Raw genomic sequence first — 19,705 nt, 5'->3', positions numbered from 1 at the left:
TATTGAAGGGGCTAGACAGGGTAGAGGCAGGGAGATTCTTTCCACTTAGAAAGGAAACAAGAACTAGAGGACACAGCCTCAAAATAAGGGGGAGTCAGTTTAGGACAGAGTTGAGGAGGAACTTCTTCTCTCAGAGGGTAGTGAATCTCTGGAATTCTCTGCCCATTGAAGCAGTGGAGGCTACCTCATTAAATATGTTTAAGTTACAGGTACATGGATTTCTGATCAATAAGGGAATTAAGGGTTATGGGGAGCAGGCGGGTAAGTGGAACTAAACCACTGTCAGATCAGCCATGATCTTATTGAATGGCGGGGCAGGCTCGAGGGGCTAGATGGACTACTCCTGCTCCTATTTCTTGTGTTCTTATGTTCTTAAGAAAAGATTGGAGAGAAGCACACACACCCGAAAGACACAGGGGGTGATTTTCCCCCCAAAATTCGAAGTGTTGGATTTGTGTAAAATGTGCAGTGAATCTCGCTGGTTTTTTTCAGCGAGATTTTCAAAATGTGCACTGCAGAGGGCACGAGCATGAATATTGTGAAAAATCAGTGGGCTGGAGAGTTCGGCAGCATAGCACTGAACGGCGCATGCACAATTGCCCTGCATTGCTGGCCTCCAGATCGCTGGCCAGCCCCACAACCCCCCCATCGCCGGCCCTCCAACCCCTCCATGGCCCCGATCGATGACCCTCCAAAACATGCCAGCCAGCCTCAACCCGTTCCTCGGACCCCCGGCCTGCCTCAATCTCCGCCACCCCCTGCAGCTCTGATCTCCCCCACCCCCATAGTCCTGACATCCCCACCCCTGTAGCCACAACAACATGCTGACTGCCTGCCAGCCACCCCCCCACCCCATCCCGATGGCCAGCCCCAATCACTGGCCTCTCTCCCTCTGTCAAGTCCAAAATGAAGAGTGGCAGCAGGAACCCTCCCCAACCCCACCAATCTCCCCCACCCTCCCCCCCCCCCCCGCAGAGGCTCCGACCCATCAGGCCCCGCCCTCTTGGCACTGCCTGATGGGCAGTACCAAGGTGGCAATGCCCAGGGGACACCTCAGTGCCCGTTCCCATGGGGGGGCTTGATTGCCCCACCCCCTTCACTCCAGCGGGGTTGGGCCACCAGTTTCCCACAACTGGGGAGCTATACCAAACCCCGCTGGAATGAACCACTCCTGGCCGGGGCGGGGGGGGGGGGGGGGGGGGGGCCGGGATGGGGGGAGATGCTAGAGGGTCCGGAAACCTCAATCCTGGATCCGCTAATCATATATTAAATATATTAAAATAAGCATTTCCATAAAATATGCAGCTCGGCGCTGATTTCTGGTGCGGATCTGACTGCGCCAGTAATCCGGCAGCTGGAGACTCGCAGAGGCTGTGGCGCCCAGCGGGGAACCCACAAGATGGCCTCCCCTCGAGTCTCCTGGCCTGCTGCGTGACTAAAGCAGCGTAGCGGGCTGGGAGATTCGCCCCCGCAATAAGCATCACATTGGAGGGAGAGAAGCTCTATTATTACACCACTTGGTTATGCTATTGTCGAGTAGGACAGTAGGTTGCACAGATATAGCTAAATGTGGGAAGCTCATGGTAGTGACCATTGTACCTGAAGGAATATCTAAAGTAGACCTGAAACTCGGAATGATATTGAGCAATATTATAGACAGCAAAATTGTACAATCAGGTAGTGTCAGGTGCCACCTGGAAGTGGCAAGTCTAATATAGGAACACAAATTGTTAAAATGAATCTAAATCCCATCTCAAATGGGAGTGTGAAATGAGGCAAACCCAATTGACTGCCACCAGATTTTACAATAATGAAGGATATTTCATTAGCGGGTTCAGCTCATCGATTTTAGTGTGAGCGTACTGGGGCCTCGGAGAGTGTGGGGAGAAATATAACCACAGAGCATATTGGATGATGATTCTTTCTAATCATGCAGAAACAAAACTTACAATGAATGTTGACTAAATGAAGATGTTTGGGTCATAATGCATTGACATAATAAACACGACTATGTTTTGCCTTACAACCAGACCTTCTATGTTGATGCTCTGTTCTGACAGGGGCATTCTTTTATTAAGTTCCAGTGACCTCTGGGCCTCTGTGCACCACATCCGAGATCGCGATTGTCCCCCTGGCAACTCCCCAAGCATTCCCGAGCCTCCATGCCCTGGGACCCCAGCCAATTACCTTGTAGGTAACTGGGGGGACAGCACGGTGGCACAGTAATTAGCACTGCTGCCTCACAGTGCCAGAGACCCGGGTTCGATTCCCTGGGTGACAGTCTGTGCGGAGTTTGCACGTTCTCCCGTCTCTGCGTGGGTTTCCTCCGGGTGCTCCGGTTTCCTCCCACAGTCTGAAAGACGTGCTGATTAGGTGCACAGGCCATGCTAAATTCACCCTCAGTGTACCCGAACAGGTGCCAGAGTGTGGCAACTCGGGGATTTTCACAGTAACTTCATTGCAGTGTTAATATGAGCCTACTTGTGACACTAATAAATAAACTTTAAAACTTTAAACTTGCCCTCCAGGTCCCAGGATTTAAGCTCAGGAAGCTTTGTGCAGTACCTCTTCTGGCCAAGGCTGAGCTGTTGCTGGAGGGGTTGGCGAGCGGCCGACCACTCTGTTTGGCAGGCAGCTCTCCAAGGTGAGAGTTCTTCCCGAATGAGGAGCGTGAGTCCTGCCTAATGCCAATCGTTGCTTGCTAGAGCGTAATATGGCAGCGGGGATACTGGAGTTGGCGGGGTGCACTCCGAACCAGCCCTTGCCATCCTAAAAATTCAAGCCCAAGACTGCTGAGGGAACTGTAGGGAATCGGTGAGGGTGAAAGAGGTGAGAGAGGTGGAGGAAAGTGTTGGCTAGTAAACGGTGCATGGACATTATATCCAGATCCCTTTCAGTATACTAAAGATTCAGCTCAAAAAAATTCAACTCAATTCCTACTCTGACCTTTCCTAACTGGAAAGTAGGCAGACTGAAAGTAGAAACCTAAATGCATTTAAACTTAAGACCTTTAATGAAACTTCAAGTGGGAAGACAAGAGTTGACTCGGTGCTGGAATAAAATAACACAAGGAACATGTTTAACCCACCTGATAATCTATTCCTTTATTGTTTAAGGCGATGTTTATCGTGAATGTAGAGGAATCGTGATGAGGTCTTAGATAAGCTTGTCTTTCTGGTGTATACTTTACGACAAAGTTCAGCATGGCAAGACCCTGGAAAGAAAATAAACCAACAACGTTCAAAACTATTGAGTTGCTTAATCGTTTTTGTGACAGCGTGCTCTTGGAGTACTCATTAGTTCAAGGGTTGGATTAGCTCAGTTGGTTGGACAGCAAGTTCGTGATGCAAAGCGATGCCAACAGTGCGGGTTCAGTTCCCGTACCGACTGAGGTCATTCATAATGGCCCAGGGCGCAATTTTCCCGTCCTGTTCCCCACAGGAATCATAGCCGGGGGATTTTCCAGTTTTGGGGCGAGCCTGGCTGGAAAATCCCACCCCCCATCGCCCTTGTCTTCTCAACCTTGCCCTTTGCCTGAGGTGTGGCGACCCTCAGATTAAATCACCAATAGTCAGCTCTCTCTCACAGGGAAGAGCAGCCTGTGATCTCCCCTTCGATTGTGGAGACATTTCATTTTAATTTTCACTCATTAATTGCCTTTCAGCCATTAGTTTTCACCAAATAAAATTGATGGTTTTGTTTAAACCTCTCACTTGCTGAAAATACATTTCAAAAGACTGTCAAAACCCGCAAGACTGTAATTTAAACATTAAAAATGTGGTCTAGATATTCTGATGAGCACTATTTTAACAGAATGTATAATTAAAAACAGGCATTGCTTCAGACATTATAATAACCAACTGGAAAGTCCAGGCAATTGTACGTCGTTGTTAGGTTGTTGCCAGCCTGTCTCCTATCAGTCAAATTTATAAGTCTGTTGACAGTCTTTACTCAGCTAAATATTTGTTGGGGAATACTTTGACAAACATGTGGAAACACTTTTGTCAGTTCCAGTAATAAAGAATTATTAGTTGCAGGTAACCAAGACTGGCAGACCCAATCACCTCAGTAAAAGCTTCCAAAGTTTGCAACTATCGAAAAAATGTTGTTTGAAGTGTTTCTGGCTTCTGTGTTTGATATTCCCCTTGTAGCTTTAGAGCATTTGCAGCTTTCAGCCCCCCCTCCCCGCCTATAACTTTCTTTCCTTTCCTCTTCCTGTAAAAAAATGCCTATGGCTACTGCCCTATTGTCCACTGATTTAAATTAGGGGCTCATAGGGAAAGCATAGGTGCTGTTCTTTTCCCATCACTTGTGAATAGAGTTGTGAACGTAGCCCAGTCCATGACGCAAACCAGCCTCCCATCCATCGACTCCATCTACACTTCCCGCTGTCTCGGAATCAAAGACTCCACGCACCCCGGACATTCTCTCTTCCACCTTCTCCCGTCAGGAAAAAGATATAAAAGTCTGAGGTCACATACCTACCGACTCAAAAGCAACTTCTTTCCTGCTGCTTCAGACTTTTGAATGGATCTAACTTATATTAAGCTGATTTTTCTCCACCCTAGCTATGACTGTAACACTACACTCTGCACCCTCTCCTTTTCTAGTCCTTGTTACAAACGTAATGTTTTGTCTGCATAGCGCGCAAGAAACAATGCTTTTCATTGTATCCCAGTACATGTGACAATAATAAATCAAATCACTTCATGGCCAGAATTTTCCAGGTAATTCCACCGCACCTACCAACAACAGGTCTGGCGAGCCATTTAAGTCTCCATTCATAAAGGCGGGACTGGAAGATCTCGCCGACGTGAAGGGCTGGAAAGTTGTGGCCCATGATGCAAGTTGTTACAGCACTCCAGAAAAAGTAACAGAGATGGAGCCATAGCGGAAATGTGACTGGACTCACAATCCAGAGGCTCAGGCTCATTGCCCGAGGACGTGGGGACAATCCCGCTATGGCAGCTGGTGGAATTTAAATTGAATTACTATATCTGGAATATAAAGCTAGTCTCAGTAACGAGGCTTCCATGAAACTATCACCAATTGTCATTCACTAACATGCTTCGGAATGGAAATCTGCTATCCTTATTTGCCATGGCCTACATGTGACTCCAGGCCCAGGGAATGTGGTCGACTCTTAACTGCCCTTTGAAATGGGCCAGCAATCCAGGACATTTAGGAACAGGCAACAAATGCCAGTGACACCTACATCCCGTGAAAGAATAAAAAGACTCATTGGCCTAGATATTACCTTCACTTGCTCTCCCTTTGGGTGCTAACATCTCCCTTTGAACTTTACCCCTTCTAAATGTACAATGGCAAACTTGCTGTCTTCATTTGTGATTTTCTGCTCTTTGTGATTTTTATTAATGACTTAGAGGAGGGGGCTGAAGGGTGGATCAGTAAATTTGCTGATGACACCAAGATTGGTGGAGTAGTGGATGAGGTGGAGGGCTGTTGTAGGCTGCAAAGAGACATAGATAGGATGCAAAGCTGGGCTGAAAAATGGCAAATGGAGTTTAACCCTGATAAATGTGAGGTGATTCATTTTGGTAGGACTAATTTAAATGTGGATTACAGGGTCAAAGGTAGGATTCTGAAGACTGTGGAGGAACTGAGAGATCTTGGGGTCCATATCCACAGATCTCTAAAGGTTGCCAGTCAAGTGGATAGAGCTGTGAAGAAGGCCTATAGTGTGTTAGCTTTTATTAACAGGGGGTTGGAGTTTAAGAGCCGTGGGGTTATGCTGCAACTGTACAGGACCTTGGTGAGACCACATTTGGAATATTGTGTGCAGTTCTGGTCACCTCACTATAAGAAGGATGTGGAAGCATTGGAGAGAGTGCAGAGGAGATTTACCAGGATGCTGCCTGGTTTGGAGGGTAGGTCTTATGAGGAAAGGTTGAGGGAGCTAGGGCTGTTCTCTCTGGAGCGGAGGAGGCTGAGGGTAGACTTAATAGAGGTTTATAAAATGATGAAGGGGATAGATAGAGTGAACGTTCAAAGACTATTTCCTCGGGTGGATGGAGCTATTACAAGGGGGCATAACTATAGGGTTCATGGTGGGAGATGTAGGAAGGATATCAGAGGTAGGTTCTTTACGCAGAGAGTGGTTGGGATGTGGAATGGACTGCCTGCAGTGATAGTGGAGTCAGACACTTTAGGAACATTTAAGCGGTTATTGGATAGGCACATGGAGCACACCAGGATGATAGGGAGTGGGATAGCTTGATCTTGGTTTCAGATAAAGCTCGGCACAACATCGTGGGCCGAAGGGCCTGTTCTGTGCTGTACTGTTCTATGTTCTATTTGGGGAACTTAGTGTTTTGCTGGACTAGTTCATGTCTGGATCAAGTTTTTTTATATTCGTGGGACATTTATTGCCCCTCCCTAGTTGCCTGAGGGCAGTTGAGAGTCAACCACATTGCTGTGGCTCTGGATTCACATGTAGGCCTGACCGGGTAAGGATGGCAGATTTCCTTCCCATTAGTGAACCAGATGGGTTTTTTCCGAGAATTGACAATTGTGGTCATCAGTAGATTCTTAATTTCCAAACTTTTTTTTATTGAATTCAAATTCCACCATCTGCTGTGGTTGGATTCGAACTCGGGTCCTCAGAACATTAGCTGAGTTTCTGGATTAATAGTCTAGTGATAATACTACTAAACCATTGTCTTTCCCAGAGTTCAATATAGGACCATGGTATCAAACATCTAAATGAAAACAATCCAGAATTACCAGCATTACAGAGACGACCGAGCTCCACTCCTTCGATAGAAAACACTTTCCATTTACACTAATCTACATAGTCAATAGCGCAAACAATTACTAATTAATTGATTGATCAGTACCATGGCTACCCTGGGTAACTCTCCTCAGTGTTCACCTACACATTAAACAGCTGAGCAACTGGTTAATGGGCTTAACCTCTTCCCATGACTGTTCTCACTCACCTGTTCAACAGCCAGCTACACATCAGGGTGACAGGAGTTAGAATGTGCAAACGAAAAGAATCGCTTTCAGAAGAATAATTATTCTTAGCAGCCTGATGGGACAGAGAACTTGGGGAGTACAGTGGGGCGGACAGGCTGAGTAGCTGAGGATAAATGTTTTTGGTTAGCGGGGCAGTCATTAAGTGATCATCAGGATTCATTGATATTGTGATGTCTACGGTTAGCTAAGTTGTAACAGAGGCAAGGGCTTTAAACAATGGCATCACCAGTAAATATTAGTACAAATGCCATTAATTAAACAATTACATTTATGTGATTTTGAAAATCAGATTTTGATTGTGATCAGTTATTCTAGATTCCACTATTCCAGAACACTGAGGAATTTGTGAATGTGCTGTAATACCTGCTATTTGTGACAATATCTGGGTGACAATGGCTGGCGGGTACGGTGGCACAGTGGTGAGCACTGCTGCCTTACAATGCCAGGGACCCTGGTTCAATTCCGGCTTCAGGTGACTGTGTGGAGTTTGTACGTTCTCCCCGTGTCTGCACGTTCTCCCCGTGTCTGCGTGGGTTTCCTCTGGGCGCTCCAGTTTTCTCCCACAATCCAAAGATGCGCAGTTTAGGTTGACTGGCCATGCTGAATTGACCATTTGTGTCAGGAGGATTAGCAGGGTAAATATGTGGGGTTGTGGGGATAGGGCCTGGGTGGTGCAGACTCAAGGGACCGAATGGCCTCCGTCTGCACTGTAGGGATTCTATGATTCAATACCTTACCAGCCAATATGACTGAATAAGTGGCCACACCTGACAATTGTCAATGAACACCTGGAATACACTGACTGAATGGGTCGGTAAGATGTTAAGAAAATTACACTCTCAAATATGGCAAATAAGAGAAAGCTTTAGCGGAAATCGACTTTACTCATCAGCTGATTCCGCTGTAGCACAGCACGAAGATTCAGCTTGTGACATTTTTGTTCTGCTTGATTCAACTGATGGGCAAAAGCCTGGTCTTGGCTCAAGCTGCAACTCACCCTTCCTTTTTCAATGACGCTTGTGAAAGAAGACCGTACCTTAGTGTGATAACCAGAGAAAAACTTTAATGCCACTGGTGCAATGTACTCCCGGATGAAATGCAGCCACACCTGCTCCAGTCCGACCTGGGTCATGTGAATGTCGTCAGTGGGAACATTTTCATATCCACCAACCAGCCGCTTATCCTAAAACAGAACGGAGAAGTTAGTGGGCTGAGATCTTGCAGTTTGAGAGACACAGACAGGGACAGGGATGCAAAGATGCCATGATCTCCACATTCCTGACTCAATTCAGCTCAAAATCAATCCTCAGTTTTTGTTAGTGTACAAATCAGCAATTTCTACAGTGGTATAAAGGCAAATCGCTGCTGGATGCTGGAATCTGAAACAGAAACAGAAAATGCTGCATTTTCTCAGTAGGTCTGACAGCATCTATGGAGAGAGAATAGAGCCAACTTTTTGGCTGGAATTTTAACGCCACGCCTGCCCCGGAATTAACATTGCAATGAAGTTACTGTGAAAATCCCCTAGTCGCCACATTCCAGCGCCTGTTCGGGGACACTGAGGGAGAATTTAGCATGGCCAATCCGCCTAACCAGCACATCTTTCGGACTGTGGGGGGAAACCGCAGCACCCGGAGGAAACCCGCGCAGACACGAGGAGAACGTGCAGACTCCACATAGACAGTGGCCCAAGCTGGGAATCATTTGTCCCTGTGAGGCAGCAGTGCTAACCACTGTGCCACCATGCTGCCCCAGGCGTGTGGAGGGGAGTAACAAAAGGATTCAACAATAAAGAAACTAGAAAATAGAAGCAAAAACTGTCTACTGTGATATCTACTTTTTAAAAATACGTAAATAAAATGGCTGACAGAGTAAGACAGTGCAGCCTACTGGAACTAATGCACGCCAATCCAAGGCTTCACCTCATTCCTTCCACCTGACCAGACACCATAGTGTTCTACTTCGTCCACAAGTTGATCACAGGTTGTCTCTGAAAATATGGGGAACCAGAAGACATCTGGGCATGGCTGCCAAAAAGAGAAAGAAAGTCCATATTAAATAGCTGGGGTGGAAATACAGGCAGCATATCTAACTGTGGATGGGGAAACAAAACTATAGAGATCAAAATGACATGGCAATTTGGTGTGGCAATTAACGGTTTACAATCAGACCCGCGGGAGTGAATTATTGCCTGAGCTTACGGCGGATCTTGTGTCATTTTTATATTACCGTAATGTCCGGATATTATTTAAAAATAGTTTGATGCCTGACTGAAATCCAGCAGAGGTCCTAAGCATGGTGGTGTGGTGGTGATTTGATTTGATCTAATTTATTATTGTCACATGTATTCGTAAGCAGTGAAAAGTATTGTTCCTTGCATGCTCTGCAGTCAAAGCATACCATTCATAGAGAAGGAAACGAGAGAGTGCAGAATGTAGTGTTACAGTCATAGCTAGGGTGTAGAGAAAGATCAACTTAGTGCGAGGTAGGTCCATTCAAAAGTCTGATGGCAGCAGGGAAGAAGCTGTTCTTGAGTTGGTTGGTACGTGACCTCAGGCTTTTGTATCTTTTTTCCCGACGGAAGAAGGTGGAAGAGAGAATGCTTTTCCAAGGCAGCGGGAAGTATAGACAGAGTCAATGGATGGGAGGCTGGTTTGAGTGATGGATTGGGCTTCATTCACGACCTTTTGTAGTTTCTTGATGTGGGAAGCTAATTAAAGGGGCAATGTTTTTTGTGTCTTTAAAACCACTGTACAAGATTTTCAAACAGGCTTTATTTCCTCCTCTCTGTCCCCACCCACACATTTTTCTTTACCGAATATTTAACTGTGAATATCAAGGAACCTCGGATATGCAGCAGGGTTATACTGATAAACAACGGACCTGTGGAGTGGGATCTTCAGCTCCAGTGTTCCTGCTACACATTGGAAGCACGGATTTAAAAAAAATTCTTCTGGTCGCCATATTATAGGAAGGATGTGATTGCACTGGAGGGGGTGCATTGGAGATTCACCAGGATGCTGCCTAGGGTGGACATTTAAATTATGAAGAGAGATTGAATAAGCTTGTGTTATTTTCATTGGAGCAGAGAAGACTGAGAGGAGACCTGATCGAGGTGTACATGATTATGAGAGACATGGACAGAGTGAATAAGGAGCAGCTGTTCCTCTTCATTGAGGGGTCAGTCATGAGGGACATAGATTCAAGTTGAGAGGCAGGAGGTTTAGGGGGATGTCAGGAAAAACGTCTCTGCCCAGAGGGTGGTGACGGTCTGGAATGTGCTGCCTGGGAGGGTGGTTGCCTCACATCCTTTAAAAAGTACCTGGATGAGCACTTGCCATGCCATAACATTCAGGGCTAAGGGCCAAGTGCTGGCAGATGGGATTATGTGGGAGTTCAGATGCTTCTTGTGTGTTGGTGCAGACTTGATAGGCCAAAGGGCCTCTTCTGCACTGTATGATTCTATTATGGGATGTGGGCTTCTCTGGCTTGGACAGCATCCATTGCCCATCTCTGATTGCTCTCGAGAAGGTGGAGGTGAGCTGCCTTCTTGAGCTGCTGCAGTCCATGAGGTGTAGGTACACCCACAGTGCTGTTAAGAAGGGAGTTCCAGGATTTTTGACCCAGCGATAGTGAAGAAACTGATATATTTCCAAGTCAGGATGGTGAGTGACTTGGAGGGGATCTTCCAGGTGGTAGTGTTCCCAGGTATCTGCTCCCTCTGTCCTTCCAGATGATAGCGGTCGTGGATTTGGAAGGTGCTATTATGAGGATCCTGGTGAGTTCCCAGTGTGTCTTGGAGATGTACACACTGTCACTAACTTTGCGTCGGGGTGGAGGGATTGAATGTTTGTGGAAGGGATGCCAATCAAATGGGCTGCTTTGTACTGGATGGTATCAAGCATCATGAGTATTGTTGGAGCTGCATTCATCCAGGCAAGTGGAGAGTATTCCATTACACTCCTGATTGTACCTTGTAGATTGTGAACAGACTTTGGGGAGGCTGGAGGTGAGTTACTCATCACAGGATTTCTAGGCCCCGGCCTGCTCTTGTAGCCACAGTAGTTATCTGGCTAGTCCTGTTCAAGTTGTAGTCAAAGGTAACATCAAGGATGTTGATGATGGGGGAGTCAGCGATGGTGATACCATCGAATGTCAGATGGTGATGGTTAGATTCTCTCTTGTTGAGATGGTCATTGCCTGGCACTTGTGAGGCGCGAATGTTAATTGTCACTTGTCAGCCTAAGCTTGGATATTACCCAGGTCTTGCTGCATTTGGACATGGACTGCCTCACATCTGAGGAGTCGTGAACATTGTTCAGTCATCAGCGAACAACCCCAATTCTGAAGGAAGGAAGGTCATTGCTGAAGCAGTTGAAGGTGTTTGGGCCTAGGACACTTCCCTGAGAAACTTCTGCACTGATGCCCTGGAGCTGAGATAATTGACCTTCAACCCCAACAACCATCTTCCTTTGTGCCAGATATGACTCCAGTCAGTGGAGATTTTTCCCTTGATTCCCTTGGACTCTAGTTTTGCTTGGGCTCCTTGATGCCACACTCAATCAAATACTGTCATGATATCACTGTCACCTCACCTCTCGAGTTCACCTCTTTTGTCTATGTTTGAACCAAGGTTGTAATGAGCTCAGGAGCTGAGTGGCCCTGGCGGAATCCAAACTGGGTGTCAGTGAGCAGATTATTACTGAGTAAGTGCTGCCTGATGGCTCCTTCCATCACATTACTGATGATTAACAGTGGATTGATGGGGTGGCAATTGGCACAGATAATGAAACTGTCGACCTAAAGTCTTATATTAGACAGTGTGCAGAAAATTTTACAATATGCAATCCAGGCATGTGCTAGGAGCATTGAAATGTAAAGTCCCATCCATAGGATCTTCGCTGCAGCATCACAATGAATATGAAATGCAAGAAACAAAGAAAATTACAGCAAAGGACCAGGCTCTTCGGTCCTCCAAGCCTGCACCGACCATGCTGCCCATGTGAACTAAAACCCCCTCCCCTCCCAGGGACCATATCCCTCTATTCCCATCCTATTCATGTATTTGTCCAATCGCCCCTTAAAACTCACTATTGTATCTGCTTCCACTACCTCCCCCGGCAGCGAGTTCCAGGCACCGACCACCCTCTGCGTAAAAAACTTGCCTCGTACATCTCCTTTAAACCTTGTCCCTTACACCTTAAACCTATGCCCCCTAGTAATTAACTTTTCCACCCTGGGAAAAAGCTTCTGACTATCCATTCTGTCCATGCCCCTCATAATCTTGTGGACTTCTATCAGGTCAGCCCTCAATCTCTGTCGTTCCAGTGAGAACAAACCAAGTTTCTCCAATCTCTCCTCATAGCTAATGCCCTCCATACCAGGCAACATCCTAGTAAATCTTTTCTGTACCCTCTCCAAAGCCTCCACATCCTTCTGGTGGTGATTGACTATGTTTCGATAATGGGCATGTCATTTGGGAGGACTACGTGGTCAGATTAAAAAACCTGTGTAGTGTGCTACTGGGGATATACTGGTGTATCTGGAATATATTCTACACAGAGGAGTGGGCCTTGTGCGTTAATATATACAGATAAACTCACTGCTGGCTAAGCAAATGGAAAAGTCTGAACAGTTTTCAATGATAACTTTAAGAGAATCCGTAAGGAACAGCAAATGTTTGAGTGGGCAGAGATATACCTCTTCAACCACATTCCCTGTGAAGATCTGGGAATAGTTTGGATGAATGTACTTTTCCCTCCAATCCTGCAAAACAAAAATTGTGATAGTCAGGAATAAATAAAAGATGAAGGCAGTTCAGGCACTTGAGACGGCAGAGGTACACACAGCAGGCTCTCCCTTCAATCCCTTCCCCCAGAGTTTAGTACTTGGTCTGTATCAGGCTTCTGTCCAGAATTTAACACAGTAAGAAGTTTAACAACACCAGGTTAAAGTCCAACAGGTTTATTTGGTAGCAAAAGCCACACAAGCTTTCAGAGCCCCAAGCCCCTTCTTCAGGTGACTCACCTGAAGAAGGGGCTTGGAGCTCCGAAAGCTTGTGTGGCTTTTGCTACCAAATAAACCTGTTGGACTTTAACCTGGTGTTGTTAAACTTCTTACTGTGTTTACCCCAGTCCAACGCCGGCATCTCCACATCAGAATTTAACACCCAGCTGAAGCTCAGCACTCCATCTTCCACCAAAACCTCAGAGGAACGCAAACTGAGTGATGAGGAACCCTTTATAATAACAGCATGAACCGGAAATGCAACCACGCACAAAGAATTGGGGAGACTGGGACCTGTCAGAAAGAGGATGTAACCATCAGGAGCAATTCCATCATTTCCATCACCTGAAAAGACTCGCATTCCAACCATTATCTTGCAATTGTGTCTCTGTCTATATATGCCGTGTTTGTGAAACCGACCTCTCCACTCACCTGATGAAGGAGCAGCGCTCCGAAAGCTCGTGATTCCAAATAAACCTGTTGGGCTTTAACCTGGTGTTGTGAGACTTCTTATTGTGCCCCACCCCAGTCCAATGCCGGCAACTCCACACAATCATTTGGAGCAGAGGAGCAATAAGCCATGCCAGAATAACTTGTGGGGATGGGTGCTGAACCAAGTGGAAATTACACATTCCTCTTAACCTTTCCTTTCCTGGAAGCTGCTGCTGTAGGGTGAACCTTTACTTGGTATTTGTTCCACCATTTTAACGGTGAATGGATGGTAAGGTGAGTTGTAAACCCGCGCACTGCCACAGGAATCTGGCCTGAGACTATTTTAAGTCCTGGTCTTCATTAACATTTCTTTCTCCCAGAATGATTGGGAAGCAACAGTCTCTCATCATTGCCGACCGACATGTGATAGGTGGCGGGGTCAGCCCCTCGTATTCTGGAAAGTGCATTGATGTGCAGGGGAGGGGTGTGGTCGAGGGAGGAATCTGGCTTTGGGGTGGCCTTTGCTTTCTTTGTGAGGGCTGAAGGAGCGCTTCTGCTCTCAACTCCAAAAAAGGGGATGAGAAGCACATTGGCTGGGATTCTCCCAGCCCCCTGTGCTGTCCGGGGGGTTCGGGAGGCCGGCGATCGGGGGTGTGGGGGGTGGGTTGAAGACAATATCAGGAGTTTAGCAATTGGGAGGCAGGCGAGTGGGAGAGGCCACTGCGCATGCATCGATCTCCCCACTGACTGATCAGCACATGCGCAGTGGCCCGCTCAGCACTATGCCAGCGGCCTCTCATAAGATATAGGAGCAGAATTAGGACATTCGGCCCATCGAGTCTGGGATGAGGAAGGGCTGACACCCCGCCCCCACTTTCCAGCGCGAATCTCCCTGGGGCACTCTGCATTGCACAGAGTGTCAGAGATTCGTTAAACTAAGTGTGCCCAAAAAACGGGCACTTCGCTTTTTTTGGGAGAATCCCGGCCATCTTCTTCCCGCCTCCTCTGGGACTGATCCTCTTTTGTCCAGAGGTGAGGGAACCCATAGCGCCGACCCGTACTAAATTTACAGTCAAGTCTCAATGAGATCATCAGGATACAACTCGCACATGTGAGAAAGGATCTCATTGGCTTTGCATGGGTGCTTGCTGAGGGAGGAAGGGGCAAGGGGATCACGGTGGCACGAGGGCAGAGGCATTTTAATTGCTTATGTGCTTGATCTTTGATGGGTGGGAAGGGTTCAAAGGTCCTGCAGTGTCACCATACAATTTTTGCTTCAGTTTTAAAGTGGTCACATAAATGGATAGGGTGGTAAAGAAGGCATTTGGCATGCTTGCCTTTATTGGTTAGGGCATTGAGTACAAGTGTTAGGATGTCACACTGCAGCTTTACAAAACTTTGGTTAGGCCGCGCTTAGAGTATGTTGTTCAATTTTGATCGCCACTTTCGGAGAAGGTGCAGAAGAGGTTTACCAGGGTGCTGCCTGGAATAGAGGGTATAAGCTTTAAGGAGAGGCTGGCCAAACTGGGGCTGTTTTCCCTGGAGCGGCAGAGGCTGAGGGGAGACCTGATAGAAGTCTATCAAATCATAAGAGGCATACATAGGGTTGACAGTCAGAATCTTTTTCCCAGAGTTGAAATGTCTAATACTAGGGGGCATGCACTTAAGGTGAGAGGGGCAAAGTTTAAAGGAGATGCGAGGGGCAAGTTTGTTTTACACAGAGAGTGGTAGGTGTCTGGAATGCACTGCCAGGGATGGTGGCGGAGGCAGATATGATATGGGCATTTAAGGGGCTTTTAGATAAGCATGAATATGCAAATAATAGAGGGATTATGGACCAAGGGCAGGCAGATGGGATTAGTTTAATTTGGCATCATGTTCAGCACAACACTGTGGACCGAGGGGCCTGTTCCTATGCTGTAATGTTCTATGTTTAATGTGCAGACCACCCCCAGCTATATAAATGCAAGCTGATGTTTTTGCATCATTAACATATTCCTCAAAGGATTTAAACGCCGTGTCAAGGCATAAAAGATAATGTGCAGCATGAAACACAAGCACTTTCATTTGAATTACTTTTTAACTTCACAATTTTTCCCGTTTCCTTTCTCTTGCAGCAGGGCCCCACAGGACAGCAAATTAATTGGTCGTGGAGCCCACAAATGTTAACGTTACAGCTTCACATCTGGCTCTCCCACCCTTTCGTTATGAAGACATTTCTGTTCCCTCCGCGCTACTCCACAACTGCTGATTAAGTGCAGCACGTCAACCAAGCCCGTTTGTACTAAAAGGGGACTCTTGCAAATTACAACGAGCGCAAATGATAAAAGGGAGAAATAAGGAAAGGAAATTGTTCTCAAAATGAAGTGGAAGCTCATGACTTAAGCGTTGTATCAAACAAATGCATATTGAATGAAATTCATTGTGGAAATAAAACTTCTGCATATTTATAACAGCATATTAGAAGTGGGGAAACTGTATGGGAATGTTGGCAGCTCATAGAGTCATAGAGGTTCACAGTGTGGAAACAGGCCCTTCGGTCCAACTTGTCCATGCCGCCCAGTTTTTAACCACTAAGCTAGTCCCAATTGCCCGCATTTGGCCCATATCCCTCTATACCTTTTCAGCATTTTCTGGCTTTATTTCAGACGTCCAGCATTTGCAGTATTTTGCTGTTAGAATAGAAATTTTAATTTGCACTACATGGCAGTGAGATTACCATTGTAACATAAGAGGGGAAACTTTTTAAATTGTGTTATATTCGGACGAAAAGCAAGTATTATCTTAAATGTGTGATCTGAATTGAACATCATAGGAACATAGGAATTAGGAGCGAGAGTAGGCCATTCAGCCACTTGAACCCACTCCACCATTTAACATGTCATAGAGTCATAGTCATAGAGGTTTACAGCATGGAAACAGGCCTTTTGGCCCAACTTGCCCATGCTGTCCTTTTTTTTAAATCCCAATTGCCCACGTTTGGCCTATATCCCTCTATACCCATCGTACCCATGTAACTGTCTAAATGCTTTTTAAAAGACAAAACTGTACAGGGCTCTACCACTACCTCTGGCAGCTTGTTCCAGACACTCATCACCCTCTGTGTGAAAAAGTTGCCCCTCTGCACCCTTTTGTATCTCTCCTCTCTCACCTTAAACCCTAATGGTAATGATTAGTGAAAAAAATTCATGTTCACAAAACATGATTTTAGCAGCTGCTACATGGGGTTTAATCCCATTCAACACACTGACTCCGGACACTGATTGTCCAGCTGTATTTGTGCACATGTGCACCTGCGCGTTAGCACTCAGCTCGTATTGCATCAAGTACGTGCAGTTTCTGCCGCCACTGATGGTGTGGTATGCGTCCAGCAGCCAGTGCCAGTACTGGCTTGTGCCTTTGCACTGTGATGCCTTCACACACCGACAATTGGCAACCGCTCTCTCTGGCTCTGGGCAGCTGTGTCCTGGTTGCTATGCCTCCACCTCTTGCTGCTCGTAGCTTGGCGAAGCCATCCAGTCTGCCACTGCCCCAACCCTCGGTGACAGGGTATCACCACTAGACTAATCATCCAGAAACTCAGCTAATGTTTTGGGAACCCAGGTTCGAATCCCGCCACGGCACTTCGTGGAATTTGAATTCAACAAAAAAAGATATCTGGAATTCAGAGTCTACTGATGACCATGAAACCATTGTCGGAAAAACCCATCTGGTTCACTAATGTCCTTCAGGGTAGAAAATCTGCCGTCCTTACTCGCTCTGGCCCTCATGTGACTCCAGATCCACAGAAATGTGGTTGACTCTCAACTGCAACTAGGGATGGGCAATAAATGTTGGCCAGCCAGCGATGCCCGTGTCCCACGAATGAATAAAAAAACCCTCGCCTTCATCGCTTCTCGGCCTTTTGGCTAAGAACAAGTGTAGTATGGTCGGCTGCACTTGGTTGAGGTCATTAGGTTACACTGAAGCTTCATATGTTTCATATGAAGCAATTTTTAAAAGCGGCATCTTGGCCTTTTGGCTAAGATGCAAATGAGCTCAAGTCTTGGAGGAGGAACCTCCCCCTTCTCCAATCAACTTGACTCATGTAGATCAGGCCCAGGACAGGATGGTTTGGTCGCTCGCCCTGTCTTGTCAGTCTGGATCTGAAATGTCTCAACTTGTTGAGACTCTGAATTGGATTTGATTTGATTGAATTGGAAAAGTATAAAAAAAAACCCTCGCCTTCACTCTGCGTTACTCGGTGCTCCGCTCGCTGGCTGTAACCAGCTGCAGTCTATCAGGCTCTTTCTTGTTTCCTTGGACTCCACATCTCGCTTTGTAACCAAGCAGACCTTCCTCCTTCTCAATGTTTCTCCTGGATCTGTGCTATCTTTGATGCAGTAGCTGTCTGGGACGTCACTGGCTTTGGTGTTATGGGCACTGTAAGTACATGTGCGGGAAGTGAGCCTTCTGCAGTTGCAGCTTCTCACAGTAATGGTTAGAGGCACCTCCCCAATGCCCCTCACCAAAATCCTTTGGGAAATACGTTTCATATGCAAAAAACATCAACTTGCTGGAAGTGGTGTTGCATATTAAAGATAAAGAAAAACTCGCACGGTTACACAGTGGGAGCTTTTAAACAAAGTTTAATTCTTTATCCAAGTGGAAAAGCTGATCGCAACTATGAGAACCACATTTTCTGGGATGTGAGGGCAAACTTGTAACCATTATTGAGTTTAAAGAGAGATTAGGATCCACCTTGCAACTGCTAAAAGTAACTTGCATATTTAAAATTAATTATTACATCCTGTAAGTGTCAACTACAAGGGACACAGTAAGAAGTCTCACAACACCAGGTTAAAGTCCAACAGGTTCATTTGGAATCACGAACTTTTGGAGCAGCGCTCCGAAAGCTTGTGATTCCAAATAAACCTGTTGGACTTTAAGCTGGTGTTGTGAGATTTCTTACTGTACATACCCCAGTCCAATGCCGGCATCTCCACATTATAATTATAAGGGAGCACAGGTTCAAGGTGAGGAGGGAATGCTTAAGGAAGACATGCGACGGAAGTTTTTCACGCAGAGAGTGGTGGGTGTCTGGAATCCTCTACCAGAGGTGGTGGTGGAAGGCGGCACATTAGCAACTTTTACGAGGCATCTGGATGGCTACATGAATAGGGAGGGAATCGAGGAATATGGTCCGGATAAGGGCAGAAGTTTCTTCTAAGTTTAGTTAGGGCATCAGGAATGGCATGGGCCTGGAGGGCCGAAGGGCCTGTTCCTGTGCTGTACTTTTTATTCTTTGTTTTTATTCCCATGCAGCAATATTTTTCAGCACTGAATAAGCACCTGTAAATATGAAGTTTTGTCTCCACCATGAGCTTTGTTTAATAGGCATTGGTCTGAAATAAAGGTCGAGCCAGGGACGTGCCGACTGCCCCCCCTCAGAGGGGGTTTTCTGCTGGCAGAGGTGGCTCACCTTTCTTCCGGTCTCACCAAAGCTCATGGCCATTTGCGCTGCTCGACGGTTACGCCGCTGGGGAACCCTCTTGCGGGGCTGGGGGTCATCTGCGGCGGGACCAGAAGATCCAGCCGGCGGGAAGGGCTGGAATATTCAGCCGGAAGTCATGAACTTCCACTTGACCTTAGGAACAATTTGCCTTAAAAATAACATTTCAATAAAACTCAGGGCATTTCAATTGCTAACAGGCGTGGTTTCTGACAGATTAGGAAGGCAATCTGCAATTTTTGCAGTGTAGAAAATGCAAGTCTTTCTTTTCTTTCATTTTATATTAAAAGGAAACTCTGGTTCAGAGCTCAGATGTCTCCTATTCTCCTTATATGTTTAATATTCTTGTAATTAGTATCAAACGTTTCTGCTATAAGCATAAAAAGGCTAATATAACTCTAATCAATAGAATTGCATTTGTACATATAGGATATAATACTATACAGAGAGTAGGGTGGCGCGGTGGCACAGTAGTCAGCACTGCTGCCTCGCAGCGCCAGTGACCCTGGTTGAATATCGACCTTGGGTGACTGTGTGAAATTTGCACATTATCCCCATGTCTGCGTGGGTTTCCTCTGGGTGCCCCGGTTTCCTCACACATGCCAAAAATGTGCAGGTTAGGTTGATTGGCCATGGTAAATTGCCTCTTGGTGTCAGGGGTATTAGCAGAGTAAATACGTGGGGTTACGGGGATAGGGCCTGGGTGGGATTGTTGTTGGTGCAGGCTCGATGGGCCAAATGGCCTCCTTTGACATTGTAGGGATTCTATGATTTAAA

The 19,705-nt window shown here is 46.3% G+C and overlaps 1 protein-coding gene and 1 non-coding gene across 7 annotated transcripts in view; one reads left to right on the top strand and one right to left on the bottom strand.

Moving 5' to 3' along the window:
* The window catches only part of plod2 (procollagen-lysine, 2-oxoglutarate 5-dioxygenase 2), a 159,986-nt gene that overhangs the window by 8,364 nt on the left and 131,917 nt on the right, over nucleotides 1-19,705 (bottom strand). For 3 of the 6 annotated variants that reach the window (XR_013496414.1, XM_078205521.1, XM_078205513.1), the window contains 4 exons: nucleotides 12,700-12,765; nucleotides 8,922-9,026; nucleotides 8,036-8,182; nucleotides 3,089-3,214 (listed from right to left, as the gene is read on the bottom strand). Coding sequence is in view for 4 of the 6 variants with exons in the window: in XM_078205521.1 (XP_078061647.1) it covers nucleotides 3,089-3,214; nucleotides 8,036-8,182; nucleotides 8,922-9,026; nucleotides 12,700-12,765 (444 nt within the window). In the remaining 2 variants the exon portion in view is untranslated. Of the gene's footprint in view, nucleotides 1-3,088; nucleotides 3,215-8,035; nucleotides 8,183-8,833; nucleotides 9,027-12,699; nucleotides 12,766-19,705 lie in introns of those variants that run through there. The other 3 variants (XR_013496418.1, XM_078205529.1, XM_078205540.1) reach the window with 2 other exon arrangements.
* LOC144491944 (U2 spliceosomal RNA) lies at nucleotides 17,326-17,517 on the top strand. The gene has a single exon (XR_013497522.1). It is a non-coding gene; the product is annotated as a U2 spliceosomal RNA (small nuclear RNA).

Source organism: Mustelus asterias, chromosome 3 (assembly GCF_964213995.1).
Source record: "Mustelus asterias chromosome 3, sMusAst1.hap1.1, whole genome shotgun sequence".
NCBI classification, from domain to species: domain Eukaryota; kingdom Metazoa; phylum Chordata; class Chondrichthyes; order Carcharhiniformes; family Triakidae; genus Mustelus; species Mustelus asterias.
This window is presented reverse-complemented; position numbering and strand designations above follow the sequence as displayed.